Source organism: Hoplias malabaricus, chromosome 4 (genome assembly GCF_029633855.1).
Source record: "Hoplias malabaricus isolate fHopMal1 chromosome 4, fHopMal1.hap1, whole genome shotgun sequence".
NCBI lineage: Eukaryota > Metazoa > Chordata > Actinopteri > Characiformes > Erythrinidae > Hoplias > Hoplias malabaricus.
Genome location: NC_089803.1, coordinates 65,285,731 through 65,311,023, shown reverse-complemented (window position 1 = coordinate 65,311,023; position 25,293 = coordinate 65,285,731). Strand labels below are relative to the sequence as shown.

The 25,293-nt window shown below is 39.6% G+C and overlaps 3 protein-coding genes across 6 annotated transcripts; 1 reads left to right on the top strand and 2 right to left on the bottom strand.

Annotated features, from left to right (window-relative positions):
- The first annotated feature begins 108 nt into the window (after window positions 1-108).
- Window positions 109-6,893, top strand: ada2b (adenosine deaminase 2b). Of its 3 annotated transcripts, none has more exons than XR_010802187.1 (11): window positions 109-239; window positions 1,028-1,354; window positions 2,055-2,274; window positions 3,251-3,461; window positions 3,772-3,899; window positions 4,011-4,101; window positions 4,215-4,323; window positions 4,969-5,126; window positions 5,407-5,609; window positions 5,702-5,906; window positions 6,047-6,893. XR_010802187.1 is itself a non-coding variant. In XM_066667821.1 (11 exons), the coding sequence occupies exons 2-11, from the start codon at window positions 1,042-1,044 to the stop codon at window positions 5,793-5,795; spliced, it is 1,434 nt and encodes a 477-aa protein (XP_066523918.1). In that variant the 5' UTR covers window positions 109-239; window positions 1,028-1,041; the 3' UTR covers window positions 5,796-6,893. The 3 variants fall into 3 exon arrangements, 2 of the variants coding, with proteins under 2 accessions (XP_066523918.1, XP_066523917.1); XM_066667821.1 differs by having other exon boundaries at window positions 3,251-3,290; window positions 3,384-3,461; window positions 5,702-6,893; XM_066667820.1 differs by having other exon boundaries at window positions 5,702-6,893.
- On the bottom strand, window positions 5,919-12,730 carry LOC136695075 (probable polypeptide N-acetylgalactosaminyltransferase 8). Its single transcript, XM_066668885.1, has 11 exons — window positions 12,016-12,730; window positions 11,028-11,232; window positions 10,713-10,879; window positions 9,667-9,850; window positions 8,952-9,149; window positions 8,324-8,438; window positions 7,794-7,976; window positions 7,426-7,563; window positions 7,140-7,235; window positions 6,886-7,032; window positions 5,919-6,053 (listed from the first exon to the last, which is right to left on the bottom strand). The coding sequence occupies exons 1-11, from the start codon at window positions 12,206-12,208 to the stop codon at window positions 5,919-5,921; spliced, it is 1,761 nt and encodes a 586-aa protein (XP_066524982.1). The 5' UTR covers window positions 12,209-12,730.
- On the bottom strand, window positions 12,016-24,985 carry LOC136694342 (dual specificity tyrosine-phosphorylation-regulated kinase 4-like). Of its 2 annotated transcripts, XM_066667818.1 has the most exons (25): window positions 24,940-24,985; window positions 24,789-24,840; window positions 23,543-23,626; window positions 23,006-23,089; window positions 22,789-22,872; window positions 22,216-22,299; window positions 21,601-21,681; window positions 20,901-20,984; window positions 20,685-20,768; window positions 19,996-20,079; window positions 19,216-19,299; window positions 18,752-18,893; window positions 18,313-18,476; window positions 18,078-18,214; window positions 17,371-17,511; window positions 16,879-17,017; window positions 16,530-16,608; window positions 16,277-16,449; window positions 15,964-16,024; window positions 15,746-15,875; window positions 15,479-15,653; window positions 14,753-14,798; window positions 14,045-14,305; window positions 12,848-13,627; window positions 12,016-12,135 (listed from the first exon to the last, which is right to left on the bottom strand). In XM_066667818.1, exons 1-21 carry the CDS (start codon window positions 24,975-24,977, stop codon window positions 15,557-15,559), a joined length of 2,106 nt encoding a protein of 701 aa, XP_066523915.1. In that variant the 5' UTR covers window positions 24,978-24,985; the 3' UTR covers window positions 12,016-12,135; window positions 12,848-13,627; window positions 14,045-14,305; window positions 14,753-14,798; window positions 15,479-15,556. The 2 variants fall into 2 exon arrangements, with proteins under 2 accessions (XP_066523915.1, XP_066523916.1); XM_066667819.1 differs by lacking the exon at window positions 14,753-14,798 and having other exon boundaries at window positions 14,045-14,224.
- Between the last annotated feature and the right edge of the window lie 308 nt (window positions 24,986-25,293).

Below are 25,293 nucleotides of genomic sequence, written 5' to 3'. Positions count from 1 at the left end.
TTGTTTTTGGCTGCAATCATTCAATGTACAGTGGGACATCTGTGAACAAATGGCCCAAAGATCCCAAAATATCCAGAAAATGGACTCAATTTGTCCACTTTAAACGGGCACTTTGGAAAGGACCATCCGCTCACTCCGTTATCTGTAGCTCATTTCACTGGCGCTTTTCCAACAATATGGGCATGTAAGGACACCAACGAAAGGTGTTCAAGAGCCTCTGTAACATGGAGGTAAACAGGGTAAGGACACTCACTTCGCCTGTTTTAGTTGGTGTTAGTTAACGTTAGCTTGACTCGCTAAACTCGGTGCTCAGATTATACTCGGCTACGTAGCTGCATTACGGAGGTTTATAGTGTTGGATGAATTCGAGTTGGACTTCGATCACATTTACAAGAATAACGGTACCTCTACATTTGAGTTTAGCTTATTGCTAGGCTATTGTCATGAATAATGTTGGTTATTTAGCTAGATACTGTCATAACACTCAGTCATAACGGTGTTTTACCGCGGCGTTGTTCAGCTGTTGTCCACCAGTGACGTCACGGTCGCGTTGAAGAATTTCCGTAGCGAGCTCGGGTTTTTCCGTCAATTTAATAAAATTGTCAGTTTTAAAGCAAATTAAGCTGCTATTTTCATTTTAATTCATACTTGTATATGTCAGTAACTACAATAATGTGAAATATTTATGGAGGTCCATTAAGTGGTGCTTAGCCTTTAAATGTAGTTACATTTATCTGTTTTCATTTAAGAATTAAAACATCCAACCAAATGATGTATTTCTGACACTTAGCATTACTTGTTACTTAAAACTTGTGGTAATGTAAGTACGAAACACTTACCTACAGTTTTACTGTACTTTTTTTTTTCCAACCTCTGACTGAAAAAGACATTGTGGAGTACTGAACAGTTCTCCTCTTTCCTCTTATTTATTTGCTGAGTTGTGGTAATCTCCAGGCCTGCTGGGTTGGGAAGGGGAAACAATGAATTGATGTGTTGTAAGCAGACCTTGTGACCATTCCATTAACAGACTTCCTACTGACCATGAAGAGATTTTTCCATACAATGTGCAGCATAACCACTCTAATGACCATGATGATCTTAGCCTATATAAAAGAGAGTGGAAGTACACCTGACCCACGCCAGAGGGAGCTGATGCTACAGCAGGAGACCTCACAGCAAGTTGGAGGTAGAATGGAGCTCAGTGCAGCAGAAGAGAGGCTGGATTCATTCTTGCACAAGCTGAAAGAGCAGGAGATGATGGCTCCACAATTTCCTCCTGCTATGCACTTCTTCAAAGCAAAGCCTCTCATCCAGAAAAGTCCTGTGTTCAAAATGCTGCAGAAAATGCCTAAAGGTAACAAGGCAACTAATGTTTTAGAACATGTTCCTGACCCTGTAGTAGTGAGGCCTAACTTGAATTGAAGTGTGTTCAGAGTCATTCTAAAAACGGAGAGTTCACTGAAATTCCCATCTGTCAATAATAAGAGCTAAACAGATAAAGCATTGTGAGTATTTTTATTGTTATAACCAGGTAAACATATCTTGTCTCATTGAATGAGATTAAAACCCTTGTAGAGAGAACTGCACGGGGTGTTGTCAAAATGACTTGTGGGGACAGATACTCCTTTATGGACATTGGTGTGGCATTACATTAAACATGGCTACTCCATGAGTTGGGAACCTCTGCTTTAAAGGGAATTTCTGTGATTGTGGGGAAACACATTTCTCTCTGGTTGTTTACATTCAGAAGTACCACGCCTTTTAAAATGGATTAGTGTTTGAGGAGACTGTTGTTTTTACATGGAATTAACACTGAAACTCGTTTGTAGCTCGAGTATTATTATTATTATTACTACAATCGTGAACGTCGCCTTTAAACAAACCATTACTTGATCCATTCTGACCAAACTTTGTCTTAAGCCGTTTGTCAATACGTGTTCTCAGTTTCCCAAGAACTGCATCTAGAGCCACTGCATTAGTGGGTCTACACTCCATAATCTGTTCTACATGTAACCAATACACTGTACACAGTCTAACTATTCTGCTCTTTTAAGGAGCGGTCCTTCATATACACAGTTCTGCTCTGGTGAACGTGGATTGGCTTGTGATGAATGTGACATACCGGCCTCATTGCTACATCTGTTTCACATGGTCAGGGTCAGTGCAATTCTTGTTCTCCGCACAGAGACCTTTCCCGCGCTGGGGCTGCTCCTCTTGGAGCCTACTGGAGCAGTTGAGGGCCACTATTACTGATATACCAGCCTTTGACAAGAGGTAGTCTGCATTATTTTTGTTGCAAATTGTATTAATACAATGCGCAACTTTATTGTTGTCCAATTTATATTAATATTAATATTTATTATCCAGTTCAGGGTTGCGGTCTTCAGAGTCTGGAGCCTACTTGGAATCACTAGGTGCAAGGCAGTAACACACACTGGACAGTCCATCACAGGGCACAATACACTCGGACACTTCTGCACGGTCAGTCCACATATCAGTGTGTGTCTTTGGACTACGGGAGGAAATTGGAGCACTTGGAGGATACCCATTCAGACACAGGGAGAACACACCAAAATCCTCACAGACCGTTTCTGTGCGGATTTGGTTCCGAGTGCTCCGGTTTCATCACACAGTCCAAAAACACATGCCTTGTGTTCTTGCTATGCGCCAAGTGATTCTGGGTAGACTCTGGACCGCAACCCTGATGTGGGTAAGCGGTTACAGACAATGAATGAATGTAAACCAAGCAGTTTAAGTCTTGTGTGATGTGTACAAATGCAGTAATCTCAGCAGTCAAAAGACTGAAGTTGCCTGCCCACACAGATTTAACAAAACTGTAATCCCTCATGGACTTGTGTTTGAGTTCCAGAAATTTAGAGAACAAAAGCTTTATTGACCATTCATTGTAACATATTTGTTCAACCAGCAACACCAGCTTTTGCTGTATTGGAATATAAATGCTTGATGATGTGTTTAGTGAAAACATTGTGTATGTCTTCAGCCTCTTCCACCCATTTCTCCTTAGTCACACGGCTGTGTTTAATGCTCCTTCGTTTCTGTCTGGCACCAGTATATTATATTTGTTTAGACTCTTTTTCTGTTTGAAGAATCAACATGAATTTCACACAAAATGTATAACTATGCAGTTAAATTATGTTAAAAATGGTTAAATGATGTTTAGAAAATGCATTCCATTGAGGTCAGACTAGCCTAGTGTTTATTAACCCCTTTCCATTTCTTTCGCACTCAGTTTAATGCAGAACCTCACACTCTTCACCGAGGAGCCAGAGGTGGTGTTTCCTAATCAGGACTGGGTGTGGGAGCGGTTTGAACAGATATTCATAGCAATCTCTGGGCTTATCACTTTCGCCCCTGTATTTAAGGATTATGTCTACCAAGGCCTTCAGGAACTGTATGATGATAACATCTTGTACATGGAGCTGAGAGCTGGCCTGTCCAGGGTTGGTAAATATTCACACTTGTTACACCTTTTAAAATGCATTTATGAAGATGGCATAGAAAAGTGGGACACCATTTCAGAGAGTTCTCCTACTCAAACATACCCACGTAACATGGCACTTTACACAGGAACTGAAATTAGAGATTCATGTTAAACTGTTTGCAATGTAGGGCAGGGGACAAATACCTTTTAGGTCTCATCTTCAAAACACATGTTCTGATATAGTAAATGTGAATCTTTGAGGTATTCTTGCCTGAGAATACACTTGCTCAGCTTAAAGCAATCAAAATGCATTATTTTTCTGTTTTCAGACATATGAACTTGATGGCACCATCCATGACAGGGAATGGTCCGTCCAGACATACAAAAATATAACAGAACTATTCAGGCTGGAGCATCCAGACTTTATAGGGGTTCGGATAATTGTAGCAGTCCACAGGTAAGAGCGGGAGATCAAGACATTTAAAATATGATTTTTACAAAACATTCTCAGCATTTAGTGTTTTTTAACTCTTAACTGGTTTCTACATGTATTCTTGTTCATGTACAGAGTGCTCAGTTCATCTCAGGTGAAACAGGCTGTGAGAGAAACCATAGAAATGCAAAAACAACATCCAGACATCATTGCAGGCTTTGATCTGGTGAGATTACTTACAGTAATACATAATACATTTATACCTTTATACACAAACCTTTGTGCCAATATTTATGACACCAAGTTTTATGTCTTAGTTTAAGGTATGTTTTGGTTTAGGTGGGACGAGAGGACACTGGACATTCCATCTGGTATTACAGAGAGGCCCTTTCAGTTCCTACAGAAGTTAAAGCCAACCTTTTCTATTTTTTCCATGCAGGTGAAACAGGTAAGTCCCCACAAATACTATCGAATATATTTAAAAAACTACTGACATCCCCAAAAAACAAAACAAAACAAAACAAAAATCAGTTTCAAGAATCTTTCTGAAGCATTAGACTAAAACAAGAAAATGTTCAAATGTAATGAAAATTACTTGATTGTTGCACCACTTTGATAATTTCACATGGCTATAGTAATATAGCTTTAATTTTCAGATATTTTTTATGCCTTTTTGGTTATTATTTTACATATCCCTAATACAGGGGGTCCTCGACTTGCGACGTTGATCCGTTCCTACGTCGCATCGTAAACCGATTTTCGGTGTAAGTCGGAACATATGTACATACTGTACATAAATAACATACTGTAAGCACTTATCCTATCCTAACACCCAAACCGCGTAACTGTGTATTCTTCTGCCGCGCACACCAAACACGAAGTTCGCGTTACGACATTTACGACGCAAAATCACTTAAGTCGAAACAAGGCTTTATACAGTAAATGGGAGATGTGTCGTAACCACAAAACATCGTAACTTGAGGACCTCCTGTATAGGGAAACAGATCTAATAACTCAACTTTTTAAAGTTAACATGAGTGTTTGAGTTAAAGTTAACTTTTCACACTGAAAAAAATATTGTTGATGCTTGTAGACCTAGATGGCACAGACGTGGATAGGAACATTCTGGATGCCCTGCTATTTAACACTACCCGCATCGGGCATGGCTTTGCCATGGCACACCATCCCTTAGCGAAAGAGCTTGCCAGAAAGAAAGGAGTGCCACTGGAAGTGTGCCCTATTTCTAACCAGGTATATCCTACCAGATCCTGAATAGATCCTCATTAAGTCTGGAATACAAAACACTGTTTATGTAACAGATTTTCAAAACAAAGCCTTCAAAATCTCCCATTCAGATAACACACTTGTTTGACGGCTTAAATTGTAATGTATTGGTTTTAACGCTAAAGATAACTGGCGTAGAAATTACAGACACTGTGAATCATTTTAGTTTAAGTTTTTCTTGTGTATATCCTTCAAATTGAAACCAGTCCTTATATGTTTTGATCTGACAGTCGTCTGTGTGTTGTAGGTGCTGAAGCTGGTCTCAGATTTGAGAAATCACCCAGCTGCAGTGTTAATGTCAGAGGGGCATCCCATGGTGGTGAGCTCTGATGATCCAACCTTGTTTGGGACTACTGGACTCTCGTATGATTTCTATGAAATCTTTGTTGGAATTGGAGGTCTGAGCGCCAATGTAGGGACACTAAAGGAGCTGGCACTGAATTCAATCAGGTGCAACAAAAATATGGATATATTTTAAAAAAATATATAAATTAGATATTGTTTTAATTCTATCTTAGACTAACGTTTGTGTTTGTGCTTAGGTACAGCTCCTTGCCACGAGCACTGAAAGACAAAGCCACCACCATATGGCAACAAAAGTGGGACAAATTCATATTGGAGAATTCACCATTGTGACTGAAGACCTGAATGGTGGCTTGCACCACTCTTCACACATGGGGAAAGGTCATGTGGAAGACCTCAAAGCACTAAAACCCCAGTCAACCTCTTATTGGATTCTGCAACTAAGTGAGGCATTTTTCAGAAGTCTTTGATCACATACTGAATTGTCCAGTTCTGTCCACTGCAGTTTTGAATGTACAGTTGATAGTATCCATTTTGTCCAATGTCAATTTCAAGACATCGTCCTGTGTCTCTGTTTTTTATAGATTGCCCCTAGAATCAAACCATAAAACAAAGGTAGGGTTACTAGTTTAACTGACACTGAACAGATTTTTTTTTTCATTAATGGTAATTTCAAATCTGAATCATCAAGAAACACACCAAGTTATTTAGAATGGTTTGTTGTGAAATGATAAGAGCTACATGAAATGCAAGGTTTAGGCATATTATAATATGTTCCTGGATGGAAACATACATTGAAAGAAAGCTAAACAGGCCCCAAATAAGACCACATGGGTCCGGCTGTACATGACTCAACTCGACTCGACTTGACATAAATGTGAAAGCTGCTGTAACTTAAGAGAATTTACAAGCGGCAAGTTTGAGTTGGATTTGAATGAGCTCTGCATTTCTTGGTGATAGACCAATCAGTGCTCTACAGGGTTTCCACGTCACCATTTAATTTGTTTTATTTGCTTACTCGGCACAGTTGGAACCTGGAGCGAGCTGGGACCGAAAACTTACCCGGTTCCAGGTACCAGATTTGGCCAGTGGAAAAGCAAAAGAGCCGTGCCGAGTCGTGTAGGTTCCATGCAGTAGGAAAGCACCACCAGTTTACTGGTTGTTTTGGATGTTATAAAAAAGCTTATATTTGCATAGGAGACATTGTGTTCCACTACCATTCTTCTACCACCACCATTACTTTACATTTCAACACAACAGTTTAATATCTGAATGACTTTGTTTACATCTGAACAACCAGATAACTTTTAAGTTTAGTGGAATTTTCCAATTCGTTAATCACCTTTGGAGTCAGAACATTGCATAAAGCGGAAAGTAAATGCATGACTGCATATTTTGTACACAGGATTTTTATTTTATTCACCTGTTTGAAGTCCCAGTACTTGTGAAGGAGCTTTGAACACTTATCAAATGATGGGAGTCTTCCTGATCCAGGGTCCACTAAACAGCGACCTTCTTGAACTGCGCTTTGCCCAACAGAGATCTCTCCGGTTTTTCTATAGTTACAAGTCTGTAATGATTCAATGTAAAGACGGAACAAGAGATCATGACTAAGCTGTTTCCTAAACAAACCAAATATAATGGCAAGGTTGCAGAAGAATAATGTGAAGACCTGACCTGTGAAAACATGCGATGACATGCATATAAAATGGGGGTGTTGGCTGAAAGGACTCCTTGATCAATGCATAGGTCTGTCCTCAGACTGTTGATCAACTGTTTCATTGAATGTGACAAAAGGAAATTATTCATTTGTAGAACTTAAATCATTATATTGCTAACTGCAGCATAACTGACATTCTCTACACATAATACATTGTACCTTTATACCTATGTAGAAAAAATAAATAAATAATGTTATGCCATTTCTTGTCCTGGTTTATGAGTTGTTTGAATACATACTTACCACGCCATATCCAAGCAGCTCATCCTGTGACCTTAGACGTGGATATACGGTATCAATGTACCACTTAAATGACTTGCACTGCAACTTCTCCTTCAGTCGCTTTCTCTCTGAAACATCTCCAATGTCTATACCATGATCCTAGAGGAACACAATACAGCTTGACTTTAACGAGAAAAGGTTTCCTTTTTTGAAATTGTGATTAAAACCAATGCAACCAACTGATCAATAATGCAATTTCTAGGCTGAACTAATCTATTGTGAAATTCAAAAGAAAACATTTAAGATCTGAATACTCAGAACTTAAGGTTTAATCTGCTGATTAATTCAAATTATTTTTCTCGTGCTTACTTATTGTGACAGTAACTTACGCGTGGGACGTTCCACGCAGCGTTGACATTAAACTTGTATTCGTCCAGCCAGACTTCTGCCACCCTGAGGGCATTCCTCTTCATTAATGCAACTAGGTCTCGTGCATACGGTTTATGAGCTCTTTCAATGTGAGCCACTTTAGAACAAGGAATGATCTCAATACTCCCTCCACACGACCACACCTGCAATCAACAGAAAATACTTCATACAGTCATACACAGTATTCACCAGCCCTCCACCTGGAGATTTACTTACAAGCTGTTTCAGTTTAGTAACCTCTGACAAAATCACTTAATTTAGATTAGTGTTAAATCTAATGCTTGCAGGAAGGTAGATATTTTTTAAATGTTAATAATATGCCATGTTATTCAGCAATCTCTGCAACTTAGTTTGGTTGTCCTAGTAAAAAAGACATAAAAAAAAAAAAAAAAAAAAGAATTAAGTGATAAGATTACTTTAAAATTATGTAGTTAATGCTTTGCTGCTACAGGAATCATGTTCAGATAAATTTACACAATCAGTAGCCCACCCTAATGCCAAGCTCCACATTCTCCCCGCCATATGTGTTCATTCCTGCATCGAGGGCTCCGATCTCTCCAAAAAACAGACGATCAACCACAAGGATGCCCATCACAGAGGGACTCCTAGTGACAGAAGTGGGCAGACATACAGGGGTTGGACAATGAAACTGAAACACGTGTCATTGTAGTCTGGGAGGTTTAATGGCTAAATTGGAGCAGCCTGGTGGCCAATCTTCATTAATTGCACATTGCACCAGTAAGACCATGTGCATCCAATGGTTCAAACATTGTGTCCTGAAGGCGGTGCTGGCTCCAGAACCAATTACTAATGTTTCATTAAGTAGTTTGTTACTCTTTTTATCTATTATACTATTGCTTTGATATATACATCCAAATGGGCTATTCTAAATAAAGCATGTATTGTGTATTCACTGACACTGCTACTTAGGATCAGTGCTGTTTATCATGTGACTTCACAGTTTTAAATTTTTAGGTAAGCTATGAACCAAAATACATCCAAACATTCGAAGAGAAACAGTAATCAGTGTCACATATGAGCTTTGTATGTTTTTACAGGATATTCTCACTGAAAAAAAAATGCAAGAGCAATTTCAACATAAAAAGAGCTACACTTACTTGGCAGGTAGTGACTGGTCATTGAGTTTGTACCATTCCTGGCTAAAGTACTCATACCGACACGTTAAAGACCAGTCAAAACCATGAGCTGCAGCAGGATATGGACTCACTTTCATGTTGTGGAAATTCACCTTGTCAAAGACTGGACTCAAAACCAGCTTACGGTCACTTTTAATACGGACAAGAAGTGGCTCTGCCCTGTAATTAAGCAGCATAAGTAATTATATTGTACATAAGGGGCTCACTTACAGTCCTGTAAGAAACAGAATTCAATAGCTTTTATGAATTTTCTGTTGAAAACATTTTAATTAGTGCCTTATAATGCATCAAACAAGCAAGACAATATACAATACAAAAACAAACAACTTGCATGGACATTTATAACATGACTAAAAGTAGTAAACACAAAAAATTGATTTATTACCTCAATTATCAATAAAAACACCACAAGCAAAAACATCTGGCATATTTTTGCAAATCTGCTGCTTTATTTCTTTGTATTTTATCATTTCAAATCATGGGAATAAATAAAACATACCGTGAAATGCCATAACATTTGCACAGGACAATGTACTTTGTTTCTATTTCTTCCCAACGTGATAAAATCAGCAAATAAAGAATTTCAGTTTTTTTTTTATTCTTAGTAATTTAAACAAACATTTGCATACATCTGTACAGTGTTATCAGGAATTTCAAGTGATGCTCTTTGACTTACCATCCAACATGGACCTCTATGTGGGCGTCAAAGATAGCGACCACCTCACCTGAGGCTGCCGCCCAGCCGGAGATACGAGCTTGAGTCAGACCCTTAGGCTCTGAGTATCTCACCTTCTTCAGGAGACCTGGTTTGGACTCATGAATCACACTGATGAAGACATTGAGTTTCTCCTGTAAATCCTCTGTGAAAACAGGACATTCAGTGTTGAAATCCCAGAATTATGAAGTAAGAAAACGGGAGAATACACCCAAATCAGGATCTTTCATTTTAACCATTTTGTCCCATGGGAAAACCGCTGTGGGACATTGAACAATCCTCATCTTAATGTATCTGCCTAACTGAGAGATCCTGTTCCTCAGAAAAGCCCTCAGGTCACAGCAACACCTAGGGATCTACAGTGTGTTTATAGAAAACAAAGCTGGCTTCTTATTCAAATTTTCCCTTTGTAGTTCATTTTTTTTAGTTGTTATGGGGTACCAGTTCAACAGTTTAATACACACAATAATACCTTATATGAAAGACAAAATTTTAATTGCTATTAATATTTAATATTAGACTATGAAGAGTTGGTTTTATTACACTGCAGAATGGGCTACCATTCAGAAATCAATGTGTATGCCTAGCGTCATGATAACACCTTTAAGTATTGCAAACATTGGCTAATGTTAATTAGCATTAATAGTGCAAATTTGGTGAAGAAAATACTTCTGTCTGTCAGGAGTTGGTGTGTTCTCCCTGTGTCCGCGTGGGTTTCTTCCGGGTGCTCCGGTTTCCTCCCACAGTCCAAAAAACAGGCGTTGGTAGGTGGATTGGCGACTCAAAAGTGTCTGAGTGTGTGAGTGAATGTGTGTGTGTGTTGCCCTGTGAAGGACTGGCGCCCCCTCCAGGGTGTGTTTCTGCCTTGCGCCCAATGATTCCAGGTAGGCTCTGGACTCACCGTGACCCTGAACTGGATAAGCGCTTATAGATAATGAATGAATGAATTAATGAATGTGACCTGTTGTTCTACACTGTTGTTGTTGTAAAATATCATTTTCACATACCGTTGGTGCTTCCATCGTCCACCAAAATAATCTCCTTAAGCAAGTGGGCAGGAGTTCTGTTGATCACACTGTAAATAGCTCTTTTAATCACAGACAGGGCCTCATCCAGGTATATCAGTACTACACTGATAGTCGGAAGGTCAGAAGGATATTTTTTGGTTAAGCACCTGAAGTGAGAAAGCAAATAATATTTAGAAGTATTTAGACAGATAAATATGTCTACATTTAAACACAAGGTATAGATTCATGTCGGTAAGAGTGCAGGACAAAAAGTTCTTAGCTCAGAATAATAGAAATACACAGACTAAGGGTGACCTGTGGTCTCGCGTCTCAGGCAGCACTCTGTCCAAGGCGATTCTGTCACTGAGAAATACATTGTATCCATATTTCTGGAACAGCTCTTCTGCTTCTCGTTGCTCTCCTTCAGACAGCTCAGGGTGCCACATCTTAAAGAGACGTGAATTTGGAAACAGGTTCTCTGCTGCTTTAATTTCTCTCTTCATTACAGCACTGTGTCTGGCTGAGAATATGGAACAAGATGTTATTTCTTTTAAACTTTATTGAGTTTACCAGAATAATCTGGCAGCAACACAGCCTCATCAACATGTTGATTCCGAAGATGAAGCTATGCACACATCCTCTACAGACATCAAACGTCTGTGTATTTTACCTCCAAAGTACTGCTTATTTTGCTAACGTATAAAATATGTAGCATCATGTTTATGTTTACTCTCTGCATGTAATGTGTTGAAATATTTTGTTTAAAGTGTACCAAATGATGCATACCAGTTCTCTGGGTCCTAAAAAATATGAGGGAAACGTCAAATAAAATGTATTGACATTTTGCCACTTAAAAAAGCAAGTGCAGCAATGTGTTGGTCCAAAAGATGTAATTTTCTTAACTATGTAAAGACCAAGCTAGGTTGACCTTATATCGACCTAACAACCTACACTTGAACCTATGGTGAAATATACATTTGATTGTGCCCTTGCAAAATGAATGAGGCAGTTTTTGCAGCTCAGTTTTTATATATGGATTTTACGGATTTTGAACAGTACATTTTCAAGCTTGAAATGTACTATGAAAACTTTATCACATGATGTTCACTATGAAAACTTTATCACATATTGATGATAATGGCACTTTATTTAAATTAAACCAAGTTAAGCACAGCGTTCAGCAGAAGTGAAAGGGCAAAAATTTAGTAAAGCTCTATGCTGTATATTTACACACACACACACACACACACACACATTTCTGTCATACCAAGAAAATTAATATGGAACCAAGTGAAGCACTCACCAATTACTTGTGCATGAGACTCTATTTCTTTCAGTCTTTGAAGAATTTCCTTGCTGATAACAGACAGCTCCTTTTGGGCTTGATGCAAATGTTCCTCATTGGCCCAGACCTCCTTTTTAACTGAGGTTACATAAAGAAACATTACTGTGGCAGCCAGGGCCAAAGCCAGACCCCGCATCCAGCCCAGCCTCATGACTTCTGCTGCATTAACATGTGCAAAATGTGCAAAAGCAAGGTCCTTCCCCCTCCCAGTCCTCAGGATATGCAGTGTCCTTTGCTTTGCTATTCACATAATTGCTTTGTTCTGCTGTCAACTACCACTTCCAAGGAAATCACCTGATAAAACCTACGCTAGGTGCCCTGCTCTCATGTATTTGCATTCTCATGTCTGATTATTTGCTCTGCGGTACAGCACCGTAGATCACAACTGAAACCAGGGACACCGGATCCTGTTATGTCTGTACACTTTGGATAAGGTCATGATAAATACGATAATCCTGAATGTTTAACTACACAGGCTAATTGTAAACACAATCATTGAAGACAAATGACTGCCATGATGTTATAAATGCTCCCATTACTTCAGCAGCACCAAGACATACAATATAATGCTTAAATTCTTTACATTATTTGAATAACAATTTATGGAAAATCCACAGAAACATGTGTCTTCTAAATTCAGCACCATCAGTCCTTTTCAGTATTTTAGAAGTTCCTCAATTCTGCATGAATTAGAAAGTGTGTAAAAGACACTTGGCAAACATCATTATTGGATTCATCAAATGTGTCAGGATCGAGTACAGGGAGTGAATAAAACAAATTCATATTTAACCTCAATAATAAGCCCATCCATCCATCCATCTTCCACCGCTTATCCGGGTCCGGGTCGCGGGGGAAGCAGTCCGAGCAAAGAAACCTAGACCTCCCTCTCCCCAGCCACTGCTTCCAGCTCCTCCGGGGGTATACCGAGGCGTTCCCAGCCCAGTCGAGATATGTAGTCTCTCCAGCGTGTTCTTTGTCTGCCCTGGTGCCTCCTCCCCATTGGACATGCCCGGAACACCTCACCAGGAAGGCGTCCAGGAGGCATCCGGAACCAGATGCCCGAACCACCTCAACTGGCTCCTCTCAACAATGTTGCTGGAGGAGCAGCGGCTCCACAATAATAAGCCCTTCAGCATGTAAGTTGAGTGACACACTACATTGTAATAGGGGTTTCCTCTTTTATGACTAGGAGATGACCATGTGGTTTCCATTTCCAAAATTTAGAAATGTTATAGTGCAAATTATTCCAGAGGTAGGCATTAAAAGTATTAAACTGTATAAATGCACAGAGAATTAATGTACTCCAGGGACCATCTATTGCTAGTAGAGGCACTCAATTGCACCGTTTTTATACAAGCAAGACTGTGTTAATGCACACCGCAGAATCAAAAATGTCTCAGGAATATAACAACCATCCTAACAAGATACTTGGATATAGTCACAGTTTATTAGCATATGTTTGTAATATTTTCCATATCGTTTATTAATAAGCCTATGACTAACAGCATTTGTGTGGAGCATCTTGTTCAAAATGGTCGCAGTTGAAGCAAAGTCCTGTAAAAAAACAACCCTGCCCCCAAACACAGAGACTATTTAGGAACTATTAAAGATTATAAAGACTAATAAAGATGATTTAGAACATTATTGTTCTTGATATGCCATCAGGTTTAAGCCTCAAGTTTCTCTGAACATGTAACCAAGTGAGATTAAATTGCACAGGGGTAGCTCTCAGAGGATGTAGATAGATGTTTAATCGCCCCATGGAAGCTTTCAGAGAAGGTAGAGTGGGGTTTATTGGCCTCAAAGGGTCTCTAAGAGTGGACAGACTGAGGTTTAATTCTTTTAAATATAATATAACTATTCAATTTAGAATGGATAAGATTCAAATCTCATGAACTAGGAAAAACATCCTCAAAATATAAAATTGTGTTGCATTTGATCACCTCAACCACCTAAATATAGGCCAAGGATCCAGTAACCTACTTACCTTCAACCCCATCAAACTGGCAGACAATTCTTCTAAAACTGCTCTCTGGACAGGCTGGCTCACTGGAGCTGTCTTCTGGGGTTTAGTTGGTGATGTGCCCTGAATGTGCTTTTAATAAGGTCCGTTTTCCTGTGCAGTTCCACACACAGCCTTCTCCATTCTGTTCCACTGGAGAGGCTCCTGTCGGTGGGAGACAGATCTGCTTCAGTTGGCGTGAAGCCTCTATCCTGGACTTCAGGGCCATTAAAGGAGATCTCTCCACTAAGAAATGAGTAAAATACAGACATTAAAGCCATCCAGCATCCTCTTTGGATGTATATAAAACATTTTTGAATATATTAATGATCTTGTTTCCAGGATCTGGATGAGTGGTTAAAGATAATGAATGAATGATACATAGTGTGTATTGTAAAACCAGAAAAAAACCCACCAATGATTCCAGTCTGACCTCCAAATCCTACCACTTACACCCATTATCAAGCAGAACTGATCAACTAGCTTAGAGACCCTCCCTGATGTTGTATATCAGGTCATAATAATGATGACCAATGTGTTCTTTCTTATTCAGTTTGACATAAATACTGCAAAACTAGAAAAACAAAATATGCCTAACCATCATATAGGCAAACACAAAGATGTGGAGGTATACTGTAATAGACACACAGATATACACACACACACACACACACCCCACACATTTTTGCTCACCTCTCTGATCTTCATACCAACAGGACCCATAATCAGTCGCCTGATTCTGTGACACAAAAAAGATTTTCTCCTTTACAGATAAAAGGGGAGATCAGCTCATATGAGACTCATTCATTCATTCATTATCTGTAAGCGCTTATCCAGTTCAGGGTTGCGGTGGGTCCAGAGCCTACCTGGAATCCTTGGGCGCAAGGCGGGAATACACCCTGGAGGGGGCGCCAGTCCTTCACAGGGCAACACACACACATTCACTAACACATTTTGAGTCGCCAATCCACCTACCAACGTGTGTTTTTTGGACTGTGGGAGGAAACAGGAGCACCCAGATGAAACCCACACAGACACAGGGAGAACACACCAACACAGTCACCTGGAGCGGGAATCGAACCCACAACCTCCAGGTCCCTGGAGCGGTGTGTATGTGACACTACCTGCTGCTCCACCGTGTCGCCCCTTCTTATGAGACTGTTTTCTTCTATGTTTTCCTTTTAAAACTACTTTTATGAGAATTTTACAGAAACGATGAACATTTCTTTAACTTCCGGGAAATAAAATTCTTTCAAAACAATTTGAAGTTAGAAATGCCACACTGATTTTTATTTTTGGAAAAGAATGGCACTGAAAATGAAATGGTTTTAAAAGTCTAAATATATGGCAATACTCTTCTTTCCAAACAAACAAACAGCTCCAGTGCAGTTTAAAGTATGAATATGTAAATGTACTCACCAGCCCTGTACTTGATGCCTATGAGATAGACAAATTCAGTGTGGGTGTCCATGATGCTGTGGCTCTCAGCTATTCTCTTCACTGGCCAAATATCTGGTCAGCTGTGGTGGTGCCACCCTGAATCCAGGCGTGCTGCATAGCCTCCTCTGGGGTAAAGCGCTTCATAGGGTCCCACCTAAAAGGGTTGCACACATCCACCATTAACCCAGACAGGAATTAGGCAGCAGACAGGAATTACTTGAAATGAGCAGTTCAGTGAAGACATACATCAGGCAGCCCTTGATAAAGTCCAGGAACCTTGCATCGTTGCACTTTAGAACACTTTCCAGATTTTTGGAGCTTGGCTTTCTGATTTGGCCTGTGCTGTTGTTTATTTTATGTGGCTTTCCCTCAGAATCTGTATAAAATACATAACAGAACTGTCAGTACCATATTCTTGCTTGTCATCAAGGCAAGCTATTAACAGTCCCACATGAAATGCTCACCAAAAAACTGCTCTCGCCTGGAAGCAGTTTGGAGAACTTCAGGAGGTGGTAGTCCAAGCACCTAAAATATAAAACAATCATTATATTTATAAAATACAATATTTTCTTCAATATTTTAATCATGCTAAACAACATAATCATGAGCTATATCATTTTCATCTCTTCCTGCCACCCTCATTGACAAAATCATTCAACTAGCTCAGAGATGTTCCCTGTTATTGTGAAATGTGATATGAATAGCAACAGTATGATTTCTTTTTCAGGTTGATTTTAATACTGCATATCTAACTAGAAGAGCCAAGTGAGCCTTTACCTCCATCATACAGGCAATCTGCTCAACCTCATTCACTTCAGCAAAGAGAGGTAAGCTTGTGGAAAGCTCCGCCAGAATGCAGCCTAAACTCCACATGTCCATAGCACAAGAGCAGGGCTGTCCCAGGATTACCTCCGGGGGTCGGTAAAACCAAGTTCCTATGTTTCTGTGTACTAAACAGCAAGTTTTATATATATATATTCATTCTCTGAACACACATACATGTATAGATATACAAAACTTTCTCTCTAACCTCTCTGATCTTCATAGAAGCTGCTTCCGAAATCAATCACTTTGATGACCTTGCCGTTCTGTGACAGCAGGATGTTCTCCTTTAGAGATAAGAGTGACAAGTGATGAGCTCATATGACTGAAACCTCAACATGATCACTGACTACCATCGTTAACTTATTTACATTCATGTTAATAAGCTTATTACTGCTGTTCATACATTTTTATTTTGTTGTTGGCATAAACTAGTATTCCGAGCAAGCAAATGCAATAAAAAGACATCATGCTTCACTCACTGTTTATTATTACTTTACTCTCAATGTTTTAAACTCTCCAGGGCTCTACACTGAGCTGGCTGTGGTGGTACTCACAGGCTTAAGGTCACAGTATATAATTTTCTCCTTTTTCAGCATGTTCAGGGTTTTTAGCAGCATTTGGGCAATGTTACGCACCAGGTCCTGGTTAAAGCCTTGATAGCCGTTCAGCTCCATCTGCTCATACAAGTTTGGCCTGAGAAGGCAAACAAGAGTAACATTAATTAGGGATCCTCTGCTGGAGTATGATCTCATCCTGGAGTTACTCTGCTTTACATATTTTGATGTTTTCTTAATTTATTTAATCAGATAATTTAAATCCTTTCCTGTAATTCGAATCTTTTCCTGATATGGGTTAGATGTAAAGGTTCTCCTTGATGAGAAAACACTATAATAGTCTTAGGCTGTACTTCAAATCACTTCTTATTACAGAAACAGTACAATATATTACATCATGGTTATAATCGGGTATCGTATGATGTATTCTCAACAGTAAAAAATTTCAAGTCATTTAACATTTCTCTCACACACACAGACACATTCACTCACCCCAAGAGTTCAAAAGTGATACACAGATGACCTCGGAAGAAAAAGGAGTCTTCCATGTGTATAATATTAGAGGAATCATCTATGTCCTTTTTCCGCAAAGCATCAAGGATCTTCAGTTCCAACATTCCTAGGAGACGACATCTAAACACAGACAATATTAAATATTGTGGCGCAGCAGGTTAGTGTCGCAGTCACACAGCTCCAGGGACCTGGAGGTTGTGGGTTCGAGTCCCGTTCCGGGTGACTGTCTGTGAGGAGTGCAGTGTGTTCTCCCTGTGTCTGCGTGGGTTTCCTCCAGGTGCTCCGGTTTCCTCCCACAGTCCAAAAACACACGTTGGTAGGTGGATTGGCGAATCTTGTGAGTGAGTGAATGTGTGAGTGTGTGTTGCACTGTGAAGGACTGGCGCCCCCTCCAGGGTGTATTCCCAGCTTGCGCCCAATGATTCCAGGTAGGCTCTGGACCCACCGTGACCCTGAACTGGATAAGCGGTTACAGATAATGAATGAATTAATTATCTTAGATAATCTTAATTAGAAATTAATAAATATTTAAGCTTGATATAAAATAATAACAGAGTGATGGTGTTTACAGCAGTATCATTTCAGTTATCAATAACAAAGTTTCTTCATAATAACACATAATAAATGTATATAATAAAAGTACTAAGCATACAAAGATTATACGAGTAAATGTATTATGCTGTGACCTGCTTTTGTTTCGAATGACTTTAATTGCCACCATCTTGTTGGTTTTATGATCCAAACACTTGAGGACCTGTCCAAAGCTTCCTTTTCCAATCATGTCCAATACCTCATAGCGGTAAGCTATGTGGTCATGCCTAACCTGAAAACACAACAATCGCAAAAAATGCATCTCCCCTTGATCTGGTGAAATGATAATCAAGCTAGTAAGCTATTCTTCATGCAGTGATGGATTCTGACCTGGACGTAGGTACCATTCTTATCATCGTAGCCAGACTGATTCGGGTTGCAAAGGGATCCATTAATTTTCTTTGCATTCAGTCCAAGGAACCAAATCTCCTTGTACTTCCACACCTCATCCTGCTCATAATTAGTCAACCCATTTCCAAAGTGCGTCATTACATCTGAAAGAAACACAGAATTGTGAATTTTTTTGCAATCTTTGTAATTCAATTTATTTTCCTACTAGATGTGGCGTGTCCATAAATATTGAGAGGTTCATAGGCACTTTTGGATACAAGGATACAAAATTAGGAATGTTTGCTGTAAGCAAGCAAGAATGTGAGCAGGTTATAAAGCAGTCATACGACATGCTAAAACAAGAAAAACTTGAAGGATTAACTTTCCTACTCTGAGATGCTTCTTAAATATAGACTCTGGTCCAAGACCATTATTTAACCTGCTGGAGCCATGGGGAATGCAAAATCCTCAGGCTGCCTCCTGGGCTTCTGACTGGGGGACTGGGAAGTGTTGTTGGTGGCACCACACTCTGGAAGGTTCTGCAGAAGGGGTTTGAATACTGATGTCCTTGGCATCGACTCCTTATTATCAACATACCACAGACAATGCATATTAATATGACCTTTCTGCCAGTGCTAACCAACAAGAGAATTACAGCATCACACAAATTAATAAATAAATCCCTCCAGGCCTATTTTTCAGTAAATTCTATGACATTATGATGCATGCTATGTAGTTATGGAATCTATACAAATCTATAAGGTGCTAACTAATGCGGTGGAAAGTGAAAGTGTTAAGTAATAATTTTTATTATTTTATTAAAAATTTTTTAAATTAGGGAATTCTGCCTGGTGGTAAAGGGAATCACTCGCAAATTAATTTCACCTCTGCCTGAAATCTTACCAGCTTTCTTCGCAGAATGAGTCCCAGTGGAACATTCCCACTTTGCTGTTTGTTAATTGGTGGAAGGACATCAGGCTTCCCTCCCTGTGGAGACAACAAATATAAGTTCAGTATAAGCTGAGATATAATGATAGAATGTGTCTCTGTTCAAGTCTGTCAAGTTCATTATTGATTCATTCATTCTCTGCAACTGCTTTATTCTGTTCAGGATTGTGCTGTATCCAGAGCCTACCTGGAGTAACAGGCAATAAATCAGGAACACACCCTGAACAGGACACCACTACATCACACACTCACAACTATGGACACTTCAGAAGAGCATTTGTTTTATTTTTGGATTATTGGAAGAAACTAGAGCACCCAAACCTATGCAGACACTGGTAGAACACACCAAGCTCCTCAACGGGCAGGGTCCCTAAGAGGGATTTAAACACACAACCCCAGGACCTTGGAGCTGTCGTGTTATGCAACACTACCTGATGCACCACTGTGCACCAACATCAGCTTCAATAATGGCACTCGAACACCGTAAAGTCAATATAACCACTTTCTGCAAGTGATTTAGCCAGTGTGATGCTACAGTAATAATTTTATATAATTGCTAGGTATTGTAGATCGTGTCAGTCTCATTAAATACTCGTCTTCATTTAAGCAGGAAAAACCTGAAAGGTTTAAGGAGTAATTCTGCCTGTGATTTATTAAGGATCGCTGCCTAGTGAGTGGTAAATGGAATCACTTGCAAATGAGTTTCACCACTGCCTAAATTAATGCACATCTTACCAGCTCTCTGGGCTGGCTGGGTCTCAGTGGAACATTTCCACATTGCAGTTCGTTAAGTTGTGGGAGTACATCAAACATCCCTGCCTGTGGAAACAAATAAGGTGAGATCAGTACAAGCTGAGAAAGCTTCAATAAGCAACAAATAATCAGTGCACAGACAATATGGCTACACACTGTGAAACGGAACAGAGTCAGCTAGGTGTTATAAGGATAAAAGGGCAAAAACATATGTACCACACACAACAGGAAGTTTCTCAGTTTAATCTAAGTCAGTCATCTTCATTTACTCACACACTCACACCTATGGAAATGTGGACACAGGGAGAACATAACAAACACCTCACAGTGACCCACCCCCACACACCCAATTTTTTGCCACTGTGTCACACAGTCAACATGATTGATGTCACACAGGTAGCCACAATATAAATATAACCACCCTCTGCAAATGATTTATTCAGTGTGATACTGTGATAATAAGCAAAATGGCCATTTATCTATGACAGAGCAGCTAGGAATTGTAGAGAGTGTCAGTCTCATTCAATACTCCTCTTCATTTAAGAGGAAACACCTGAAAGGTTTAAGGTATAATCCCGCCAGTGAAAGATTAGGGAACTCTACCAGGTTACTGGTAAAAAGAATCACTCGCAAGTGAGTTTCACCACTGCCTGAATTAACTGAAATCTTACCAGCTTTCTGGGCTGGCTGGATCTCAGTGAACTATTCCCACTGTGATGTTTGGTAAGTTGTGGGAGGACTTCAGGCTTCCCAGTCTGTGGAGACAAAGCATGAAAGACCTGAAAGTTTAAAATGAAATTATTCTGCCAGGGAAAGATTAGGGAACTCAGCCTGGTGAGTGGTAAAGGGAATTACTTCACCACTGCCTGAATTAACTGAAGTCTTACCAGCTCTCTGGGCTGGCTGGGTCTCAGTGGAATATTCCCACTGTGCTGTTTGGTAAGTTGTGGGAGGACTTCAGGCTTCCCTCCCTGTGGAGACAACAAATCTAAGTTCAATATAAGCTGAGATAACAGAAACAAGTATAAATCCACTCACAAATTTTTAGTCAAACATATTCAGATCAAAACATCAGCACAGATTCAGCTGAATACAAAACAGTGAACATACTATATAGCTATACACTGTACACTGGTAATACACTGAACTGGTATTATAAAAACACTAGTATTTACCCCAGTGAATATAAATTCAGTGTGATTCTGTGATAACAAAATCCAGAAACCAGTTCAAGTTATGGATTGTATAGTCATTTCAACCATATACATTGTACAGTACATAGTGAAACAAAACAATGTTCCTCCAGAACCAAGATGCCAGCATAAAACAATTAAACCAAAATACGTAAAGTGCATGAGTGCAAATGTGCAACAAACGCACAACAAGTATGACTTGTAAAATAACAACAGACAATAAATACTGTGTAAAATCAATCTTGTTCAGTTCTCTTTTTGATTTAGGCATGAAAAATTTGAAAGGATTAAGGAATAATGTTCCCAGTGAAAGATTAGGGAACTGCCTGGTTGGTGGTGAAGGAAATCACTTGCAAGTGGACTTCACCACTGCCTGAATTAACTGACATCTTACCATCTTTCTAGGCTGGATGTGTCCCACAGTATTCCCACTTTGCTGTTTGTTAATTTGTGGGAGGGCACAAGGCTTTCCACCCTGTGGAGGCAAATACGCTGAGATCAGTTCAAGCTGCTATGGACTCACAACTATGGACACTTCAGAAGAGCATTTTTTATTTTTGGAGTATTGGAAGAAACTAGAGCACCCAGAGGAAACCTATGCAGACACTGGAAGAACACATCAAGCTCCTCAACGGGCAGGGTCTCTTAGAGGGGTTTAAATACACAACCCCAGAACCTTGAAGCTGTCGTGTTACGCAACACTACCTGTTGCACCACTGTGCCGCTACATCAGCTTCAATAATGGCACACGAGCACCATAAATTCAATATAACCACTTTCTGCAAGTGATTTAGCCAGTGTGATGCTACAGTAATAATTTTATATAATTGCTAGGTATTGTAGATCGTGTCAGTCTCATTAAATACTCGTCTTCATTTAAGCAGGAAACACCTGAAAGGTTTAAGGAGTAATCCTGCCTGTGATTTATTAAGGATCCCTGCCTAGTGAGTGGTAAATGGAATCACTTGCAAGTGAGTTTCACCACTGCCTAAATTAATGCACATCTTACCAGCTCTCTGGGCTGGCTGGGTCTCAGTGGAACATTTCCACATTGCAGTTCGTTAAGTTGTGGGAGTACATCAGGCATCCCTGCCTGTGGAAACAAATAAGGTGAGATCAGTACAAGCTGAGATAACCTCAATAAGTAACAAATGACCAGTGCACAGACAATATGGCTACACACTGTGAAACGGAACAGAGTCAGCTAGGTGTTATAAGGATAAAAGGGCAAAAACATATGTACCACAGACAACAGGAAGTTTCTCAGTTTAATCTAAGTCAGTCAACTTCATTTACTCACACCTATAGAAACATGGACACAGGGAGAACACAACAAACCCCTCACAGTGACCCACGGTGGGGTTTGAACATCCAACCCCAGGACCCTGAAGCTGTGTGAAAGTGACACTAAATTTGTGCCACTGTGTCACACAGTCAACATTATTAATGTCACCCAGGTAGCCACAATATAAATATAACCACCCTCTGCAAATGATTTATTCAGTGTGATACTGTGATAATAAGCAAAATGGCCATTTATCTACGACAGAGCAGCTAGGAATTGTAGTAGTTATAGTTTTACCAGCTTTCTGGGCTGGCTGGGTCTCAGTGGAACATTCCCACTGTGCTGTCTGGTAAGTTGTGGGAGGACCTCAGGCTTCCCAGTCTGTGGAGACAAAGTATGAATCACCTGAAAGTTTAAAAATTAAATTATTCTGCCAGGGAAAGATTAGGGAACTCAGCCTGGTGAGTGGTAAAGGGAATTGCTTCAGCACTGCCTGAATTAACTGAAATCTTACCAGCTCTCTGGGCGGGCTGGGTCTCAGTGGAACATTCCCACTGTGCTGTTTGGTAAGTTGTGGGAGGACCTCAGGCTTTCCAGTCTGTGGAGACAAATAAGCTGAGATCAGTTCAAATTAAAACAAGTATAAAACCTTGTACACTCTTAGACACACTCAAACAAGGCAGCAAAATGAGTAATGCTAGGAATGTGCCTGTTCAAGACAATGGTCAGCACAGGTTCAACTGAATACAAAGCAGTGAACATACTAGTCAATAGTGAGTTTCCCAGTTCAAGTCTGTCTACTCCATTACTGGCAAACAAGTCGCCAAAATATAACCACATTTGGCAAAAGATACAGTCAGTGTGGTACTGTGATAATACACAAATAAGACCATTTATCCACAATACAGTTGCTATAGATATTGTAGCTTGTGTCAGTTTTGTTCCATAATCTGCTTGATTGAAGCATGAAATGTTTTAAAAAAAGAATCCTACCAGTGAGCGATTAGGGAACACTGTCTGGTGGATGGTAAAAGGAATAACAGGCAATTACCAACTTTCTGGGCTGGCTGGGTACCAGTTGAGGATTCCCACTGTGCTGTTTGTTAAGTTGTGGGAGGGCAACAGGTTTTCCACCCTGTGGAGGCCAATAAGCTGAGATTAGTATAACCGAAGATGACTGAACCAAGTATAAGCCCAACTCAAATAATTCAGTGAAATAATATATGCCACGAACATGGCAGTTACAGACAATGGTCAGCACAGATTCAGCTGTATTTACAAATGAGTGGAGAGGTAATGTGACTACTTACTATTTAAGTGAAGGCAGTGGACTGTACATTATAAGGATGAAAGTATTTATATGTAGCCATCTACATATGTCTACATAAAGTTTCCTAGTTTAAGAAGAGCTGTTATACAGCTATTAATATAGTAATTATATTAAGCCCTTAGATTATCTGAAGAGGAATAAACGTGTTGAGTGGGTTACTATTTTAAGCTTATTGTAATTTTCACTGACAGCATAAACCTCTGGGGCCTAATTTTACTGAAAGAAAATGTCAGTATTAATCCTCAGTTTATAAGTTGTCTGAGCACCATGACAATGCAAAATTCTGTTATGTTAGCATCAAAATGACTGTACAGGTCTTCCCAAGATTTACATCTGAAATGTCTGACTCTTATGACAGAGGTTGATTTCCTATATCACAATACTGGATAAAGTTTACTGGATAAAAGTTAGTTTAAGTTGAAAGCTACAGAGCTTAGCTACGCTACGCTAATGTAGCTAGCAATAACATTTTGAGAAGTTAGGTCACAGCTAACAGAGATGCTAGCACTGAAAATATGAATTTCCACATCTAATAAGCTTTCAAACTGCCAAGCCACCAGAACATAACATTACACCATTTAATGTGAAACCAAATATTCGAACAAGAAGCCAAAATGTAATGGCTATTTAAGGTGGAATTTAATATTCATGAGAGAGAGAGAAAGAGATTAAACAGAAAAAGAAAGAATCAGTTATTTTCTCCATTGTTTCTTCTTTATGTACTGACACCTGGTGAATGTAACAGAAAAATTCTATAACAACCCCTTGCTAACTACATTTTTCATGACTTGTGTGGCCAGTTTTTATCACAGGTGCTAGACACTAACAGGGTGTATCAGATTAGTTTTCAAATAAAAGCACCAGTGTTGATTACACTGAGGTGTTTAAAGTTTTACCTGTGTCACCTAATAGCAGAGCATTATAAAGAATTTGAGCTTTTAATGTACGTTAAGTGTGATGACCCTACCTTTTCAGGAAAGTTAATCCCTGCCTGAATCCCTTTCCGTTTCTTCATTTCTCTTTTGGAGGAACAAAAATATACCAGTGAAAATTTAGCCTATAATACTTTGGCCTCTGGCCAGGCATTAGAGGTGGTTCGATGACTGTTTTAGACCTACCTTTGTCGAGCTGCTGAACAGAGGTGTCTGACCTCCATCCTTGCAGCAGAGATCAAACTTAAGCTGAACACTTGGAATCTTGTCTTGTTAAGGATGGGGTACAGCTGTGACGTAGGTTGTGACAGCTGTTGTTTTGTGACGTCACTGAGCACCAGCGCAGAGCTTTAAGAAAATTCCATGTATGTGCACAGGTTCTGTGAAAAATCAATTTTCATAAAGTTCGAAATCATGAAACTGCGAACATGCGCCGAATTTCACGACAATCACCAGCAGGTGGAGACAACACTCAATAAAGACTTCACCAGCTGTAATACTGCGAATTACAGAATCCCCATAACCTGTAACCGAGGAGTT